Raw genomic sequence first — 20,364 nt, 5'->3', positions numbered from 1 at the left:
ATGATGCAGTGTTTGTGCTGGGTTAGTGGTCCTATGATGTAATGCAGTGTGTTAGTTAGTATCTTTATGATGTAGAAAAATGTGAACAGTTTGCGTCCCTTGAATATAGTAAATCTGGTATATTTATTCCCTTACCCTGTAGTGCAGTATGTGAAGTTAGTGCCATTGTAGTACAAGGCACCATGATTAGCTAGGGTCTCTGTGATGAATTGCAGTGCTGTGCACTATTGTCTCTTTGAATAATGAAGTGTTAAATTCCTTAGACTACATTGCACCATATTATGGTAGTGTTCAAGAATCCAGTAAAGTAGTTAGACAATATCTCTAATGTGCTTGGTGGTGGGCTACGTTTCTTAGCTGTGCAATGGAGGGTGGTGGGTTAACGACCTTAAAGTGCAGTGTGGTGAGTTGGAGTCATTTGGATTGAGTGCAGTTTTGTAGGTTAGTGTCCCATAGAGGCACAGCAGTATGTTTGAGTTGTACCTCAAGGGTGAAGTGTATGTGAAGTGCTAGTGTCCCTAGGATGCAATAACTTGTGGTGGCTTATTGGCCCTATGATGCAATGTTGCTGACTAGTCTTTCTATGTTGCAGTGCAGTGCTTTCCGTTAGACACCCTTGAATGTGGTACAGTAGATTATTGTCACTAGAATTTAGTGAAATATGGTGGACTACTCTCCGTATTCTAAGTTGCAGATCAAGGTTTAGTATCCCTAGGATACAATGAAGTGTGAGTGCCTACTGCTGCCGGGGTGCAGTACATTGTGATAATTTAGTGACCCTGGGATGTAGTGTAGTGATGGGGCTTGGTGTCACAGCGATGTAAGTCAGGGTGCTAGGTTGGTGTCATAAATCAAAAGTACTGTTTGGTGACCTAGCACCCTTGGGTGCAGTACAGTACAGTGGATTACTGTTCATATGTTGGTTGTTGTACATTAAACATGTTGATAAAAAGAGAGAAAGTTCTTTTAAGTCAGAACTAAATGAACCTCTATTAAAACCCCTGAGCAATTATCTTGCAGGTACTTCTGTATAAAACCCCTTTTTTGTTCTAGATGAGTCTCACGTATAGTGAATTCTAAAGCTCTCTTGGTCAGATCTAAATGTGAAATCATATCTTTATATGTTATATAGTCTGGTTTGTCCTTTGGTTCTTAATTTTGAACATTTTATTCAACTACACAAGAATTGAACATGATCATGCAAGGCAAAAGGTGCTAGTGGAAAAGATGTTTTGTGGTATGCAATTAGCTATAAGTGTGGATTGGTGCATCTATAGGCCAGGAACAAACATGCCTTACTGTATTTGAGCTAAATTGTAGATGTATCATTTTATTGAATATATGTATGTATGAGTTATGTTCGAACAGTTCACCATTATCATGCTTTGTTGTATCATCAAGAAATATTTTTTATTGAAGGTGGCATAATTGTGATACGATATACACGAACTACAGAACTCTCACTTTTTTCTTTGTTTTATCCTAGGAGAGAAACCCTACAAATGTACCTGGGATGGCTGTACCTGGAAGTTTGCTCGCTCGGATGAACTGACAAGGCATTATCGCAAGCACACAGGAGTGAAGCCCTTTAAGTGCGGAGACTGTGATCGTAGCTTTTCCCGCTCAGATCATTTGGCACTACATCGCCGGCGACACATGCTCGTCTGATGTAGCAACTCCTCAGGAGAGTGAGTGTAAGAGCCGGATCTCTTAGCTATGCTGAATTCAGCAGGACTGAATCTCCTCTTCAGTGTTAAGGAACTGACAATTCAGGATGTCTGAACCAGAAACAGCAGAGAAACAAGTGCCACTCTTCTCCATTTTGTCGTGTGTCTGCTTTGTGACTACATTAGAAAACGTCATCTAGTGAGCTCACATGGGGAGGAGGTCCAAGGTGATAAAATAAGCACTATTTTTCATGTCCGCACCGATGAAGTTGGAAATGTTAGAAGCCTCCATTTGTTCCTCTAGCTACCGCTGGTTTGATAATCACTTTCTACAAACTGATAGCACAACTGCACGCTAGGGGGCTTTGGCGCTCCGTTATTTCCACACTGAACCGATTTGCATAATTTTAAAATCAATCCCAACCTATGTCACCAGCTGTAAAAAAACAGAAGGAGAAACCTACAAAGTGCCACAGAATTTTGCAATAAGGATGATGGAAAGTGGTTATTGTATTCTGTTCATGATAGTGAACGCTGACACATAGTTTGTGAAAAATGCAGATGGAAGGACTGACATTCAAGTGTACGGTTCTTTCTCTGACATGGACGCGCTTTAAAACTTTTCAAAACCATTTACTGGTCATTAAAAAAAGAATTTTGTAACAAAGGCTACCATTTCATATTCGACTTCCTGGAAGCTGCTTCTTAGTGAATTTTTAAACCCACCATCTAGAACAAACAACAGTTTAAAGAGTGTAAAAATTGTGATTACTGAAGTGAATGTACTAATCAGACCGATGAACTTCTGGTTGATAAAAAGCAATAATGCAAATGACTTTCCTGGAGTAGCTCATGGGGCTTTACAGATATTTGAAAAGAAATCTTTTCCACTCTGTAATATGCTCCTTAACATAAGGTGTTGCTAGCTGGTAATCAAGTCTACCACATATGTCATCAATCATTTACCTTTTTGTGAAGGCTTAGCCTTATCATCTATGAAAAGGTGTTTGCTTTCAATTTTGGCTTATAATTCTAAAGAAATGTATCTCATAATGTGAGGTAATCATAATAATATAAACTTTCGAAATCATTCAATCCTTCATTTATTTGTTATAAGTGTAGACAATGGGTGGGTTTTTTTGGAAAAAAAAATAGGCCTTCTAAAGCATGTCTCTCCCTGAGTCAAAGTTTGGGGAATGGGAAACTTTGCCTTCCCACAACGCCCATTGCCTTCCTGGTTTTCATTTCAATCATGATATCATGCTACTTACTCTGTTTCTGGTGAGATGCACAAACCTGACATTGTGGGAGGAAGTTTAAACAGTCTGTGTCATTCCTTTTTAGATGTTAGGTATTAGGCAACAAGCAACAGTATCACATGGTGCTTATTTTTAAAGTGGAAGGTGAAGTATGAGAAAACAAATTAGGGTAGGGCTTTGATGAGGAGGATGTGTGGAGGGATGGTAAGAAAGGAAAGAGGTTATAGCAGGGATGTCCATGTCTCTGTACTGTGAGTTTCAAGCACACTGCATCAGTCCATGTATCACTCTAGAATTTCCGGTTCAGAGCAATATTCCCCAATCAAGATTCTTAACAAAAACAAAGAAAAGAAAATAAGCAATATTTTCTTTTTTTTTTACTAACGCATGATGTTTTTAATGCATTTTCTTTAAGAATGCTGATGATTTTTAAGAAAAGAGAAAAAAGACCCACAGCAATAATTCTATTTATCTCAAAATGTTTTAGATACATAGGTTGCTTTTCAGAAAAAAAGCCTTGCATTTTTCACCATTACAAATGCTCTAAAAGATTGTCTCCTTTGTATCGTTTTTTGGAAAACAAGGTGGAGTTGTCATTCAAAGAATGTAGTATAGATTTATGATTAGCAAAGAAAAGTGGAATTCCTAATATTCCTAATAGTCATTAGATGATCTTAAAACAGGTGAAAACAGGTGAAACAATTTATTCTCAGAAATGTTTTCCCATAAATTGTAAAACAATGATAAGTGTTCGTCTAGCTGTTGATACTCATTAAGAACTATATGCATGTTTTTCTGCAGTGATATCTTAACTTTAGACTTGAACAATTTTGCAGTCTGTGTGCCCCTTTCCAGGTCCCTAAAACTAACACATTGTTCCAGAAGAGCTGAGGCTAAAGCCTACAAGGAAGGTGTGGGAGGAAAGGGAAGGCCTGAATGAAGACAAATCAAAGTGAATGTGACCAGGCACTTTGTTGAAGAAGTTGAAACAACCATGCACTATGATGGGCAACAAAGCATTTTCCTAAAATGATAAAGAAAGGGCACAAAAGTATATAAAAATATTAAGCTTTTTGAAACAGTCAAAAATATGACTATGCAGAACTTTTTCTTGTTTCTGTTGAGTGTTCCTTTGATAGGATTAGCGGACATTTCACCACGTGGCAAACACAAACTTGTTTTTACGGAGGGCTTGCCCATCCATCTTCCACTGCCTTTTCCACCCTACCCATGGGTGTTTCACATCCTCCAACTGCAGTGCTGTTTAATGAAGCACTTCAGTGCTGACAACAAAATGTCTGTCGGCAAAATAAATGCGCACAAAGTCTGTATACTCTTTGTTAGCATAGTCAGATAGCTGAGATAGCAAATCCCAATCCATCTGTTTATTGAACTACACTGTGATGTAGGCAGGTAGCAGTTTACATGCTGGAGTAATTGACCACAATTTGGTGCAAAGATGTCTGACATTCACACTAGTGATAATCATTTTTATTTAAGTCAAAAACATACAAGGCTCAACAAATGGCATTTTTTAACAAGAGAATCAGAAGAAATTGCAATTTAATGGAACAGTCACATAGGTGCTTCTCTGTTTGTTTCAGGAGGAACTGACATTGATTTGGGACTAGTGCAAAAAATACTACGTTTACATCTTTAATAGGTTCCCTCCTCCATCAGATATACATTTTTTAAAACAATATTGTTCACCTTGTTTGCACTTTGATGTTTGAACCTCAAAAGGCATTTTGTTCATGTCTGTGTATTTAGATTCAACGTTATGCAATGGAGTTTTATCTGTTTTCTGTAATGCAGCATTTTGCTGGAATGAAGTTATTTTACTCTCTTCATTGCAGCAGGTGACAAAGGGAGATAGGTCTATATATGCAGCACTTTATTTCTACTCATGTAGTCATAACATTTAATATGGGATCAAAAGTACACTATAGCAATGCACTTTAGTTTTGCCATTAACATGAGACAATTAATTATGAACATTATATAACAGTTTGGCAGTTGGAGGCATCTCTCATCACATACAAAGTGTACATGCACTCTGTTTTGATAAGGTAAGTTCACAAACAACTCAAGCTGCCAAATATAAAGGTTATGACCATGTTGATTCAGAACCAATGGAATGATTAAAATATTACACAGGAAGTACTCAATGAGGAGAGGAAACACCATAGTACTATGCTATTGTACTAAAGGACTTCTTTAGATATTGGTGGATGCTGAATATACTGAATATACACCAAATTTTGACAAATGTCCTATCCTCCAGTGCATTGATGTCAAAATGCCACTATAAATATGGCGGACAGTGCATCCAAAACTCCTTGGCAGTTGCCCCTCTCCACCAGTGCTGTTCAGGGCCCTAAATCGTCAACATGTATTTTAACTGTAAAATTGTAAGCAACCTTCATGTGCAACCTCTGTCTATTTTCAAAATCACAATATGCTAAAGTTTCCTTTTTTGCATTTACATTTGGAAATTTGAGGCAACAATGCAGAAAATATTGTCAAAATCTGTATGATGCATACACTGTTCTCAATATCAGGCTGATCTTTTTAATTTATTTTATTGTCAAGTGAAACTTGAAACTAACCTTCTAGTGGCATAAATGTTCGAGGAGAAATGATAAAATGACAATTGTGCTGGACAAAGACAATTATACCACAGATGTTTCCATGACGTAGCATTGTATATTAACATATATTACTATTACCCAAGCTCAAAGGTACTCATTTTTATCTGCATCAGAAAAATAATAGGCTGCCTCTTCAAGCTCTTCGAGCCCCAGGGCTCAACAAACTTCAAAAACTATATCTCTTAACAGTGGCCAGACTCCCATAATGCAGCGACCTAAGCAGCAGTTTGGGTGCTGGTGTCAGTAAGTGATAAGGAAACTGACAGGATAAAACTGCTGTATCATTGTCCAATTAAGGCGATGGTGCAAATAATTTTGGTTACAAAAAAGCAGAAAGTGCCCTTTAGAAAGCTTCAATTTAGTTGAGAAACAAATATCTAACATATGTATTGATTTGTGTGTTCTACTTGAAAAACTGGTGTTCCTCAGGAGAACACTGCCTACTCCCAGCTTCTATTCATGCCTAGATTTTTGACTGAAAATCCTTTAAAATAAGCTATTGAAAGGACAGTGTATTGTAAAAACCTCAGTCACAAACATTTTTTATATGTGTGATTTGACACATTTGTTTGTTGTGACTTTCAAAGTTTTAGAGTAATATTTCTGAGAAGCATAGCTCATCCCAAAGTTGTCATGTGTATAATTTCACTTTATGTATAAATTAATCCACGGTGACTCTCCACTGTCAATTCATATGGGCCAGTCCATAGAGTAATCTCTGATTTTCATCCAGGGGTAGTCAGTGATATTAAGGTTCGGAAGTAACAGGCACATTACTTCAGTCTCTAAATAAGATCATAATAAAACTGGTAATTTTCATGCTGATCAGAAACATATATGATCTAAAAACAATTTAACATTTGATCTTTATGTAGTACTGTTTCTTAATGTAATGATGTGGTAACAGTGGAGCATTGGTAGAGCAGAAATTGATATTACACTAATGCTGAAACCCAGCAGAAACAATTTTGCATATTTGTTTCTTATTTTGGAACTGCAACCCTCCTCAACTCATTTTATTTCATTGAAAGAAAATGTTTCTGTGTTTGAAAAACAATATTACAACAGTGTTACGAGCCTCTATAACGATAGTGGACTTCAAATTCTGGGTTTTTTGCACTTGCACTTTACCAAAGTATTATTCCTTTTTCCCAGTGAAACAATGCATTTGCCTCATTGAGATTGATGGGAAACTTGAAATGATAATCGCTAATGATTGAGTCGTAAACCTTTAGGGTTTCTTTAATCAAAACCATATTATACACATATGTGCATTTTGCCCAACTGACAAAGATTGAAAGATGCAAAATACATGCATGTAATGTGTGCATGTTTGCAACATATGTGTCCTCTAGGATCACCCTGTGTTGTACTTTCATTAGAGCCATGGGTGTTTGAGAATGAAGTAAACAGTAAACACTGTCACAGTTAGCATTTATGGGTGTTTACAAACCTTTTACAGTGCATTTTTCTAACATTTATCTTCACATCTAGGTTTGTATTCATTTAAAATGAACAGTGTTATGAAGTAGAACTTTCATTATATTCCTAAACTTAAGAATGCATTACACGCAATGCATGCACAAAAGTGAAAGATCAGTCTTTTAACGTGTGTCTAGGTTTTACACCACCACAATGAGGTATCTTTCAAGTCACATTTCAATTGAACTTCAAATGAAAATATGCAACATTAACAAATAGAGGAATAAGCTAACACTACTAATATAAATCTGATACCCTTTGTTCCCACAATGTCAGTTCAGACCTGAAGAATTTTCAGTTGACCTGTTTTCCAGAAATTCAGAGCAATGTTTAAAAAGGTCAATTCCCTTTTTTTCTCACAACTAACCAATTTGTGTACATTTCCCATTGAATAACATATCGTTTTAGCAAGCCATTATATTTGAATTAATCAATTTCATTATTCAAAATTTTAGTTTTCTTTGGAAAGGTCAATCTTTCTAAGAAAGAAAAAAACTGTCTTATATCGCAACTTAAAGCAACTTTTCTAGATTTATTCATTTTATTACCCCTCTGACACCCATGCCACCCAAAACAGTTTGCATTCTATTTGCCAGAAGATGAAGTAGAAAAATGTAACAAAAGTTTAGCATTGAGTAATGCTTATTAAGGCTCACAAGAAGAGCATGAATTCAAGAGGGCGAGAAAGCAATGTCAGTGTGACAATCACTTCCTACTCTGCAAAAAATGGATTCCCCTGCTGTAAGTAAAATGTTCTTCTCTAATAAGCAATACAACTTGGGCTCTTCTTTATATTTGCAGTAACATCTCATTTCTACCCATAGTTTGAGGTATTTCATCTGCATGTAGAAACTTCTGAGAATACATTGTGGATCTTTGGCATTAGTGAGCTTTCCAGGAGCCTTCTTATTCAACTTCTGTCATAGTTTACCTGACATTCTTCATATGTCATGGCAGTAAATGAGTTGCTCTGATCTAGAAGTCAATGGTTTCCCTCAATCACCCAGACTCAGAATGCAACTCCTTAATCTACAATGCATGCCAATTCCCTCTTTGGCTGTCTGTAATTATTTGTTGTTCTTTTGAGAAAGGGTTGGTTCTGATGACCCTCAAACCAGTGTGGATAATGGATTTTCATTACAAAACCATGTTTGTACCCTTTGTTTCCTGCTTCTTGTGCCAATATTATGAATTGTGCAGTATTCATTTTTAGGTCTGGCTTTAGCCAGGACCTTTTGACTGTATGAAAATTGTTTATAAATTATACCTATTTGTTTGGCCTTTCTTCAGCTCTTATCATGCATGCTTCTGTTTGGTGTTGTTCACATATTTCTTTCCCCCACTACAGCATATATCATAGGGCAATGGGTCTGCTAGCTTTAGCTGTTGGATAACTTCACTGTGAGTGACAGCACTTTGCTTTTGACAAGAAGCACACATGCACACAAAGCAGTTCCATTCTGTGCCAGGGACTACTACAGCAATGTATGTTTTTTGAGACCAACACCATATTTTCGCTTTTACCAATTTTTAAAATGTATATATGGCTGAGGGCCTGCCATTTCCCCCCAAAAAGGTTTTACAAAATTAAAATGTACATTTGTGCAAGATAATATTGTTATCATAATTGGTGTCTGAGCATGTTGCACAAACAAATCACTTCAGTATCACTACACAACCCAGGAATAAAATATCTGAAAAATCTGGTAAATCAAGTAGGTTTAATATGAAGAATTTTCAATAGAACCAACATAATCTGAGTAGTTATGCACACACCAGATCTATATACTTTGCCACTCAGTATAATGTAGCTATCAACCCATATCTGTGACTGTGTAAACATTGATTGAGGACTGCTCGCCTTTCTGATTACAGACTTCATTGCAGGGTCTTGTCATTTCATCAGAAATGGACTATTGTCAACAACTGTATTTAATTGGAAGAAAAAGTACGTTTTTTTAAAGAAAGATAAAAAAATGTTTGAGTTTCAACTATTTCATAGCTCATTATTGTCAAGGTGTTGACTTGTTCCCAAAAAAAGCAGAGGAAGTAACAAGTCCACTTTGTGTTTTTTATTTTATGTTTGCAACCGCATTAACTCATCCATACCATTTTCAATTGATTTTTCCCTTGCATTGGCCCATTTAAGTTCAGTGTCTAGAAGAGCTATGGTGTCACACTATAAAATATACCTGGATGATCTTTAGCTCTTGTGGCTAAATCGCTTGGCATTTTAACATCCACTTAGTAATAGAATTCTTTTCTCACTTGTGAGCAGTTGGCACAATCCACTTTTATTTATGAGGTGGATGGTGCCTGGTCAAATAATTTTCTTGTTGGACTCATTTTCACAAAAATGGTATTGAAAATGATGTTTCGACAAATAGTCATTTTTTTCTTCAGTGACAAAATTGTTGCTTATCATCAAAATTACACAACGGATTTCGCTTAATGAGAGTCTAGTAGGATGCATGTAACTGTATCATACAACACATCAAGTAGGAGGATTATTCCTATAACATACTAGTTGTAGGAATGTTCACTTCACAGTTAGTCTCTCAGTAGTGTCACATTCACAGATTTATGTTTGGCTCCCTTTAAAAGCCATGGTTTAGGACAAAGTGGCCTATCTCACCCAGCCTCAGAGTGAGGAAAGCTTTAAACAGTTTTGTCTATGCAGTGGCTTGACAGTGATCAGAGTTCTGCCAGGCCTATGGTGGGCATCTCTGAGTTACCCCGTGAGCTACTGTGGAGGACATCTCTGAGGTCTCCTGTGAACTACTTCTCTTTGCATGAGTAACTGAGAGATGTATTGAAAACAAGAGGGTGATCTCTGGTCTATTTGATAAGTGCCATATTGAATCAGATCATAATATTTAATAGTAGCCCCTTGGAGACAGCTAGGTAATTGATTATTTGTAACTTACGTCCAGTGCAGAGTAAAATGCATTAAGTGCTGATTTCTTTTCAGTAAATGTTTGTCTTGAGGGTGGGCATTGGATATGCTGGACGGAGTGGAATGGAATTGCGTTACATTTTCTCTTTCTTCAATCCCCTTACAAATGATACCTTATCCAACAACCATTCCCATTGTGCTGTTTTTGCTTTTAAAAGTCTATGAACACATTGTTACTTTTGCAACAATTGGTTAACTGCGGCAAAACCTGTTTCCAATTGCTTAAACTATGCAGGATGAAATATATCCATGAAGGCTGTTAATGTCAGATCAGCATTTTTCCTTAAACTACTAATTTATAAAAATTAAAAAAACACAGTGCTGGTTTTGAAGTATAACTAGAAAATGGCACTGCAGTATTGCACCCTTATAAATATTGCAGTCTCTAAAAACAAAACAATACTGACTTTCTTGATTGTGACTTAAGTTTAGCTTATGGCACCTGAGATCCAAACTTTAGTAACTTTCCGCCAACCTAGTGGCATAAACACAAGGGTATCTAGTGCAGTGTTTTGTACGCATAGCTCCTTGTTTTCATGTAGATCCCATTATTAACTTAACGCTTACTTAAGTATATTATGTCCCTTTATGATTTTTGTGAGGTCACAGTGCTAGTACGACTAAACGATATGGCAGTAAATATGTATCTAATTTAATTTTGTTGAGTTATACACTTTATTATGCTCCTTGCACAAAACCAAACAAAGGTAATAGTGTTGCACAATCTTTAATCTGCAGGTTGAAAATGCACCCAGTGTTGGCTCTGTGAGTCATATCAAGAACAATGCCCAGAGGCGCAGAAAGGTGCCATCTGACTGTTTTTATTGATTGTACTTTCTATCACACATGCATCTAACTCAAGAACTCTAAAAGTTATTGCCTGAGCTGCAGAGGGCACAGCTTGGAAATAGAAGTTGATGGTTTAATCTATACATGGTAGTCAACAGAGGTCCCTAGAAAAGAGGAGGTCAGCTCTGTCCTGAACCTGTGCAATGTTCAGGATGTGACCCTGTTTATAGAATGTTAACTTTTATTTACTAAGAAAACATGAGCACAAAGATAGAACCGCCCATCCCATTCTACTACTTCTAGATTTTGAAAATGTTCCCTATATTTTATCTTGGGACTTAACCATAAAGAGACTGACAATGTGTATTCACAATCACGCGTGATAACCCAATAATAACAATGAAACAAAACATGGTTTACTAAGGCTTAAAATGATATTACATCTCTTTTAAACCATAGTGGGCCCACATTTTGCCAGAATTTACACAAAACCTGTATTCCTAACTATGTCAGAGTTGAAGAATCAGTCCCTTCAGTCAGTTATTGTCAGCTGTTCTGACTGACATGGTGTGATCTTAGTAAAATAATGTAATTTCCCTGTGGCTCTAGTTCACTTAAACCATTTCATACAGCATTTTTGTGAGTAGGCATGTCATACTCCATTCTAAAGTGTGATTTACAATAAATTTGTAGGAGAAGAACATATAGACTTGATTGATGTATGAGTAAGCATGACAGACTTGTAACACTTCTGGCTTTCTCTGAATATCAGCAGTAAGGAATACTCCAAGCTTACTCCTGGAATGCAGGAGTAATACTAGAGTAAGTCACATTAAAATCTATGTGAATCAGGCCCATGTGTACCTAGGGTTCTGTGAGTAACTTTGTCTTATCCCTGAAAATTATTCACAGAAATTACTTCTGACTTGGGCCTGGATATAAAGGTGTCACTCACACTTATGCCTGGAGTCAGACAACTCTTCATAGAAGAAGTTTTGTGAGTTAAGGACTAGAGGTTCTTTTATTTTGGAATGCCATTGGGCTTAAAAGCCATTAAAGTGTAAAATTGCTGGGTAACATTCTGCATACTTTTTTAAATATGCTTTCCCAATGCGGCAAAACTTATTTTCACAAAGTAGTCTTAGGAAACTCCTCTTCCTTAAGGGTGAAAATCAAAAGCTCGAGACTAAAGGAAGGGCAATATGATGTGTGTTCTTAATATAGATCACTCCCATGTTGTATTTATTATGTCTTTCAAATGTAAATCAATAGAGAAGACTTGATTATAGAACGTTTTGCAATGCATAAGTATCCATTTATTGAGTAAATGGAGAAGGTGTTGCTCCATTGCTAAAATTTCAAATTAACAAATAAAAATAAGTTTTTCCCTATTTATTTTTTAAGAACTGAGTAAACAAGATACATAAAGTGTACATTAAGCAATGTTTTTTTCACTTCCTTTGCTAATATGTCGATGGCTTCCTGTGAAAGTGAGACTTAAAGTAACTGATATCATTTTACAGGCATACAAATTTGAATTTGCAGATCTAGATGTGTTCATTTCTCCTGAAAAAACCTAATGCTAGGCCATGTCTTTAGCAACACTGACCCCCTAAGACAAAATAAATCAATGAGACCTGTGACAATAAATTAAGGGATTTACACAAAAAATGTAGTTTTAAAACATGTGAACCTGTATTGCCTGCCACATACACAGATCCTTAAAAATGACTCCTGGGAGCTGTGCACCACACATGAAAGGATTGTACACACTGCTTACTAGAAAAGTTAATTGAATATTGGATCTTGGATACGCATCCACATTGCCTGAGGGATGTAAAATGTATTTTGGCAGTTGGATTACACCATGTAATAGGGAATCTGAAACTGACTCCCAAAAACATTCTTTGTGGTCTGCTGCTGTAATTAAATACTACTGCTTTGCTGTTCACGCCAATTTTTTTTATATTAATAGAGTCAACAGACAAAAACATACCTTCAGCTTCTTCTGTGAAACAAGAATAAATGGTGGATGCAAAAACATCTTAACCACGTTACCTGTATACCCAGGTATTACTGAATTCATGACTTTTAAATCAATACGCCTCCTTGGGCATTGTCTGTCCTATGTATAAGAAGCATTGCAAAGCCAATAGGTCTGGATTTTATATGCCAACAATTGCAAACATAGACATTCAAAAAGGCTTGCTTTATATGTGCATTGAACTCTCAAATGTGGTTTATCACATTAAAACATACCCTATTTGCTTTGACAATGTTGAAAAAAGAAGCACACACATTTGTTTTCTGTATGAAATATATATAGCAGATAAAAAACGGAATGTGGCAAACCACATATCAATCAAGTGTGCTTTTCAAATGTGAAATAGTCCCTCATATATTTCAATGTCAACAATTAATGGAAGGCATAATAAGACAGCAAATTGCATAGCATGAGAAAAGAGAGCCAAAGGCAGCTCTATGTACATTTTAAAATATTGGTAACAAAATGTAATAAGACAGTTTCACTGTCTAACCAGACCTAAAAGGGTCCCTAGAAGCTAAAATGAGCTTTCTGCTTGCATTTGTGGAAATTTCGGAATTTGCGAATCATTGCGGATCCCTTCTATAATAGAGAGGTGGCCAGGAATTGGAAAAGTCAGTCTAAATACCTGCATCTCTTGATTAATCCAACCGAGTTACTTAGAGCTCAACAAGTCTCAAGAATTTTGACAGGAATCACTCGATGCTAAATAAAATAATGTTACCACTTTCTGTGGTAGCATGAGACAAGGGAAGTGGTCCTATGGCTACAATTGTTAAGCTGGGGACCACCGAGCTGGTTTGGGATCCAAAAACACCATGTGTATTTTGTCACGAAAGGTGCAAAACTGGCAATGACAATTGGAAATTTCTGGATCATAACCACACCTGGGTGACAAAACAGAAAATCCAGCTCAATGGATTTTCCCCGCCTTCAGCATGCAAGTTTTCCTTTGATCTCGAGCCCTTTTGCAGAAAAAACGCAAGAGGGGAAAAGTTCACAACAACAAACCAAACTGATGCATTTTTGAAGATTTTTTTGGGCGAGAACTGTGCTGCAGGTCTTTCTTTAGGGGCGTGTCTTCATTATTTGAACTTTCTGAGAAGTAACAGGGCTATGCTGTTTATCATTATGGGGTTAAAGTCATGGCCACTCAGTGTCGCGAGGTGATAAAGGATTTATAGGTCAGGAAGTCCAAGGCCTTATCTTGCTGTTACTGATTTACACCGGTTTGGTGTGGAAGTTTTACCCTTTCGTAGGAAGCAGCTGCACAATGTTTATATTTATACGTGACATTTCAGACGTTGGTACAGCAAGGCGTAAAGGACACATGGACCCTATGCTATGCTTGTAGGTCACTGATGTGATTTCCAAACTTTTTGAACAAGGCCTTGGAGCTGACCAGCTCAGAACTTCTCAGTTACAATCATATGGTATTAACTCTGATTTCAAATATAGCGCTCTATCAAATAAATGCCAAACTAGTCAAGAAAAGGTTTTACCATTACACAATGTTATGACACTTACTTTATTCACCTCTGAAAAGTGAATGGCTGTGGGCACAACAGGATCCATGCTGGCTACCTTAATACTTTTCCCACATCTTTGCAATTGATGCATTCATCCTCTGAGAATCTTACATACTGGTTACACAGCATAGAAGAGGGACTACACTTAAAGAAGGTACTTGAACCGTCTAAAAACATGCATAGGTGAACATTTTAAAGTAAATCCTGGTAGCGATATTAGAATGTGATACATGGGAGCCTGCAATTCCTGTATAAAAGCCAGTCTATAATGTCTTTTTTAATAGGAGTCTTGTGACTTCTCTAGTCACCTCTAATAAAGAAATGGCATAGCTGCTAAACTTTAGAAACTTATTAAATGTGAGTTCTGACATCATAATGCCTGCTGTTAGAGCCAGCAGACTATGGGAAACACACAATTAAAGTTTCGCCTTAAAAAACGAAAACAAAACGTGCATTTTCCTTTTACAATAGTTTTCTAGATGAACAGTGATAACCAGAAAAGAAATATTTTTGCAACATGTTCATTTTTCCCACACTTTAGGTAATCATAGGAAATAAACGCCCAGACTTTATAAAGCTTTGCGCTGGGTCTGCATCACAATGTGACTCAAACCCGGAGCAAAGTTTGGGGTGGGATTTACTATCCACCGCAAACCAGGATTTGCATAGGAAAGTTCCCCAAAGTAACATAAAGTTGCACTCTGCACAATTTTTAGTCCGTGGGGCATTCCATAGGTGGTGCATAGATGTTCCCAAGCAATCACCCATTAGTTTTGACAGAAATCCTTATATACTAACGTTTGTAAACAGGGATTTGCACTAAAACCCTACACCTCCTGAGGCCAGCTTATTTTTCCAAATTTGCATGTAAGCTGCATTGAACAGCACGCATAAAAAGTGGTAAAAGCCTCAAAGGATAGTTTTTGTTCTGAAAGGGTCCCCGTCCAGTACAAAACCTCTACCTTAAAGAACAAACACCCTTCCACAAGAGTGTAAGGTGTGTCTGCTGGGGCTTGGCAACCAAAAGTGCTCCAGTGCTAATTGGGGGAAACATTTTCCATATAATAGTTCTCTCTCTCCCTTTGACACAAGGCAGCACAGCAACTCTGGTTGCTGCACTGTGGTGCCTCACATATTAGTAAATCAGGGTCAGAATATCTGCAAAAATGCTACAAACATAAAATGTGCTTTTGTGAGGGTGTGACAAAGTTCCACCTATATTCTTATGGGTAAACAAACAAGATATATGATGAACTTGCATCTAGGCATGTATTATCATTCATGTATTGCACAACACAAACGTTGTCACGAGACTCCTAAATCATAAGTGCGAATATTGTACATCCCAATAGCATTTTTTGAAGTCCGTAGGATTAGTGATTGTTGAGCCCTGGCAAAATATAAACATGTGCCTCACCAGTTAAGTAGAGATCCCAGCAGCTGGTGCTAGGCCCACTGAGCTACCTTACTGCCAAGTATTTTTCCCCTTGTAAAAGAAGCACCTTTTTGTACCTCCTCGAGCTCTGTACTCGTGGGAAGGGAGAGGCAGCTTCTTCTTTCAGAAGGCTCTGTTTTGGGAAGGCCCTGCCAGAATAAACAGCCTCTGAATAGGTGCATGAGTCACTCACATAGCTTATAAACCTCCTCAGCACGTTTAGGCACAGCTCTCTCTGCCAGTGTGAGAGTTTGGCTTCTGACAGCCACGCATTGCACGTACAGAAACTCTCGATTATACACCCGGCATTAAACAGACAGCTGTAACACTACAAAGTGCAAAGGAATGACTTTTAAACCAGGCTAGGTGAACCTCAGAGAGAACAATACACCTTCACCGAGCTTTGAAGTTTTTAGAGTAAAAAGGCTCGACATTTTTCTTTTGAACTTTGCCCTGTCTTGGGATGGCAGCATATGCATATTGAATTTACCATACTGTCAATTGTGTTATCACATTGTAAAGTGACAGTATCAGAACTCTTGCATTGTGCCTTATGGTGGTATTGCAAAGTATGCCATAGCCCCTGCAATTGTCTTGACACTCCTCTTACCCGTTCACCTCCCAGGGTGCTCTGGGGTGTTTGTTCTGTGGACTGCTCTTTGGAATACTGTATTGCGTTGTCACTGCTTTTATACAGAGCTTACTACCCCTAGCAAAGCACTTTATACCTGGCATCTTGCTACTCCGAACCCAAGGTTAGTGGTTAATCTAGTAATAGTTGGTTAGTAGACAATGAAACTCCCCTACTCTGGGGGTACTAAAGACTAGTAAAATGTGTAAAGGTAGATGCCGCTGTATTATTAATTTCTATCTTTGGAGCTAACCAATAGTATTAAAAAGTGATTAAAATGGAAAAATAGATCATCAGGTACCCTATTCCAGAGAACCTGTTTGCTTCTGAGAAGTGCTGGTATTCTCCAATTAAATGTATTGCACCTCTGCTGAGAAATGCTGGTACCCTTCCTCTGAAAATAAAGAACAGTACATGCCTATTTGAAGCACTGGTACTAAAAAGTACTTTGATATGGTCTTTTGAATGTAGTGGTTCCACTGATGCAATACACCTACAGGCTAACTGTGCTTAGGGTCACAGCACATCCAGATATTTGCCAAACTGCTGCTTTTTGTGAGGTGTGGATGTGGGTTGGCCTCTAAAAGGCTGAGCGGTGGGAGCGGATAAACAACAGGTCCTGCAAATTTCAAAACTTAAGCACAAATTCAAAAGGCCTAACACTGCATAACATTGTCTCGTGTCCCACTAACCTTTTCTCTGGTGATGCACAAAAATGCTTCCCTAATAAATGACTGCATAATTAGGTCCATGCATATTAATATACTGACTTGCAATGAACTGTGAAAAGGAGATCTCTTCTATGGAGGCCTTTTTGAGCCACACCGCCTCTTAAAGAAGCAGAATCCTGCACACACTCGCCGAGTCGCCTTTTTCTCCATAAAATGGGAGGTCCAAAGCACAAAGACTCTGGTGCTTCTTCTGTGACCTAAAAATGGGGCTATTGACACAATTCGAATGCTTGAAAACAATTAACAAATATTTGGAAATAATCTTTAAGGCCATGGTGCCACATTGTATGGTCACGTGCATACACCATATAGTAATGGATGTATGACGTTACAACGCATGCTGTTACAACGCATGCTGTTACAACAAAAGTTTTACAACGCGAGTGCATTGACAACGCAGGACATTACAACGCAAGTCTTTACATCGACTTGCATTAGATGGCGTGCTAACATTAAAAAAGTGTAATTTACTATTCCAACTCCAGTCCACGTAACAGTAGGGAAGGTGTTGGGATAGTAAACTACACTATGTTTAATGTTAGCACGCCATCTAGTGCAAGTCGATGTAAAGACTTGCATTGTAATGTCCTGCGTTGTCAATGCACTCGCGTTGTAACAGTTTTGTTGTAATGGTAGTGCGTTGTAAAAGTTGCATTGTAAAGGTTGTTCCCCTATAGTAATCAGTGACCGTGAGTGACACAGCTCATACTTCATAGGGGACAGAGTCATGTATTGGGATTTCACATTAAAAAACAAGTCACTGTGCCCCGCCATTCCATTTGAAGGAAGACTTTGGGTGCTTTTCAAGGTTCAGGCCTTCTCTGGTTCCTTTTTGAGTCCTGTGTGTGCAACAATCATAAGCCAATCTGATCCACATTCTGGGAGAATTTAGAAATAGCATCTCACCATTAGCAGACCCGTAGCAGATCATGTTCTGAAGATTGAGATCTAAGGGATTATCAGATATGAAGAGAACTAATAATAACGTGTTTTACATAGCGCTGCATAAGAACCTCTACCGCTTCTAAGTGCTGTGAATGACAGAAGTTATCATTACCTGATTTATGAAGTACTTGATTAAACGTCAAATGTTAGGGCCTACAGGCACATTTGCCAATACCTCTATGAAAATACCAGCAAGTGATGTACTTGCGAAAAGATATCCAGAACTTGAATTCACAAATACAGGCTGGTTTCTTACAAATAGCTTACTTGATTTGTTTGAAGTTTGGAGCGTTTTAATTGCAAACACGTTTCCTTCTGCAGAGATCACCAGAAGACATGATGTCCGACAGTTCTCTCTGCTTTATATACTATGTAGTGTTTATGCACCACCTATGTTATAAGTTTATTAATATTATGTAATTGTTGTTCTTGTATTTATGCATAGTGTATGTAATGTAAATAGGCTCAGAGCTTTTTTCCTCTTTCTGTATAACAGTGACTTTGCCCAAATACAATGTAAAAGGAAGACCCTCTCAATTCAATACCCTAGGAGGAGGCAGAGGCCAGTCTCCTCTCGAAGGTTTATATGAACAAGTGTTATGGTTTAAATATTGTCTCGGACATGTTCTGTCGGTGCAATGCTTTTCTGTACTCAACTTTCCTATGACTTGAGCTGTGAACTGAACTAGAGTTTAAAACCTTTCAATGTATGCATTTGTATAATTATCTGGATGGTGGCATGAAGGCAAATAAAGCATTTTGTATGGAACAAAAACATGAGTTCCCTTTGGCGTGGCTGGAGTTATTATGTATTAAAACAAAAGTGAGCATATAAAAAGTTCTCCTTTCAAGCATCACGTGTTGGGACCATAGCACCATTTTTGGGGGCATATTATCAAGACAGGCGATAAAAGTATCGCCGCTTTAGCGGAAGGACATCTAACCTGAGCTTCAATTGGAATTCCATAGAGCATATTATCAAGCCCATTATCGCCGTTTTAGCGGCAGTTTTCTGCCGCTAAAGCGGCGATAATTTTATCGCCTGTCTTGATAATATGCCCCTTCATTTTTGTATACCATCCTTTAGGAGTAAAGGTACGCTCCAGGTTCAAGTCGATGTGTATACATTATTGTAGCAAAATTAATAAATCCCTTATTGTTGAGAAAATATATCGCTGTAACATCAAACATGTACATTTATTTGGTTATCGTGTATAAGGGTTCTACTCAGCCCACTTGGTGCGAGGTTAGTGCAAGAAATACTGAGCACATCTTAGGAGAAAGTGCATTGCTTTGGTTCACAACAAAAAGATGATCACTGCATTATTCCTGGTACTCCAACCCACCTTTTTGGCCAGGAACATACAAGATCATCCTTTCTGCCTAGAATATCCCATTTTGTTCAACATCCACACTAGTTATGTACATGTACCTAAATACAGTTTACGTTGTGACTTGGACCTGATTTAAAGTTTGGCAGATGGGATACTCTAACAAAAACTTGATGGATGTCCCGGGCGCTGCATTGCCAATGCCATCGGACAGAGTGCACTTTTGAATTTGTGACAGAGTAGCCCATTCGCAAACTCTAAATCATGCCATTTGTAGGAGAATGCAACAAGGAACTAATGTGTAGTACATATAGCCTTACATCAAAGAGCTCTCATCTGCCACTTTAAGCAGGTGTGTAATGAATTGTACCATTCACATTGCCATTGACAATGCTATTGCACCTATTACTTCGATCTAACACTTATCAGAAGATAAGTGTGGGTGGAGGTAAGAATAGTTACCTCCTATGGCAAGACTAGCAATTAGGTATTTACTTGTGATTTAGTGGTGAGTGATGTAATGGATGATGTCTATAACAGTGACCTCAATTTAATGTCTATAGTGTGTTGTAATAAAAGAATGCTGGAACTCTTTTGGTTCCCAATATAAGCCATAGGACTGTGATATAAGCATTGGAGGGATAAAGTGAAGGCCTGCTTAGAATGTTACGTTCTAACTTACACACAGCGGTATTTGGCGAGTGCCTAGTTTGGCAGGAGACTATAATGCCACACCATCTTCCACTGGTTGGAACATTGTGGAGTGTGTGTCCTTCACAAAGCAACATACTAGGCACATCCTTTGTTCTAATCTATTATTTAACTCTTGTTCTACTACTACTAGGAGTGCTTGTCTCTATCACTCAGTTGTCTTAAGTCCACAATATAGTGGTCTTCTGAAGTCAAAAGTTTGG

General features: G+C 37.8%; 1 protein-coding gene across 7 annotated transcripts in view; it reads left to right on the top strand.

Annotated features, from left to right (window-relative positions):
• The window catches only part of KLF12 (KLF transcription factor 12), a 987,741-nt gene extending 968,861 nt beyond the window's left edge, over positions 1-18,880 (top strand). For all 7 annotated transcript variants that reach the window (XM_085622009.1, XM_085622005.1, XM_085622011.1 and 4 more), the window contains one exon: positions 1,487-18,880. In XM_085622009.1, the coding sequence (XP_085478135.1) occupies positions 1,487-1,668 (182 nt within the window). In that variant the 3' untranslated portion in view covers positions 1,669-18,880. The remainder of the gene's footprint in view (positions 1-1,486) is intronic.
• The last annotated feature ends 1,484 nt before the right edge of the window (positions 18,881-20,364 follow it).

Source organism: Triturus cristatus, chromosome 8 (assembly GCF_964204655.1).
Source record: "Triturus cristatus chromosome 8, aTriCri1.1, whole genome shotgun sequence".
Lineage (NCBI taxonomy): Eukaryota > Metazoa > Chordata > Amphibia > Caudata > Salamandridae > Triturus > Triturus cristatus.
This window is presented reverse-complemented; position numbering and strand designations above follow the sequence as displayed.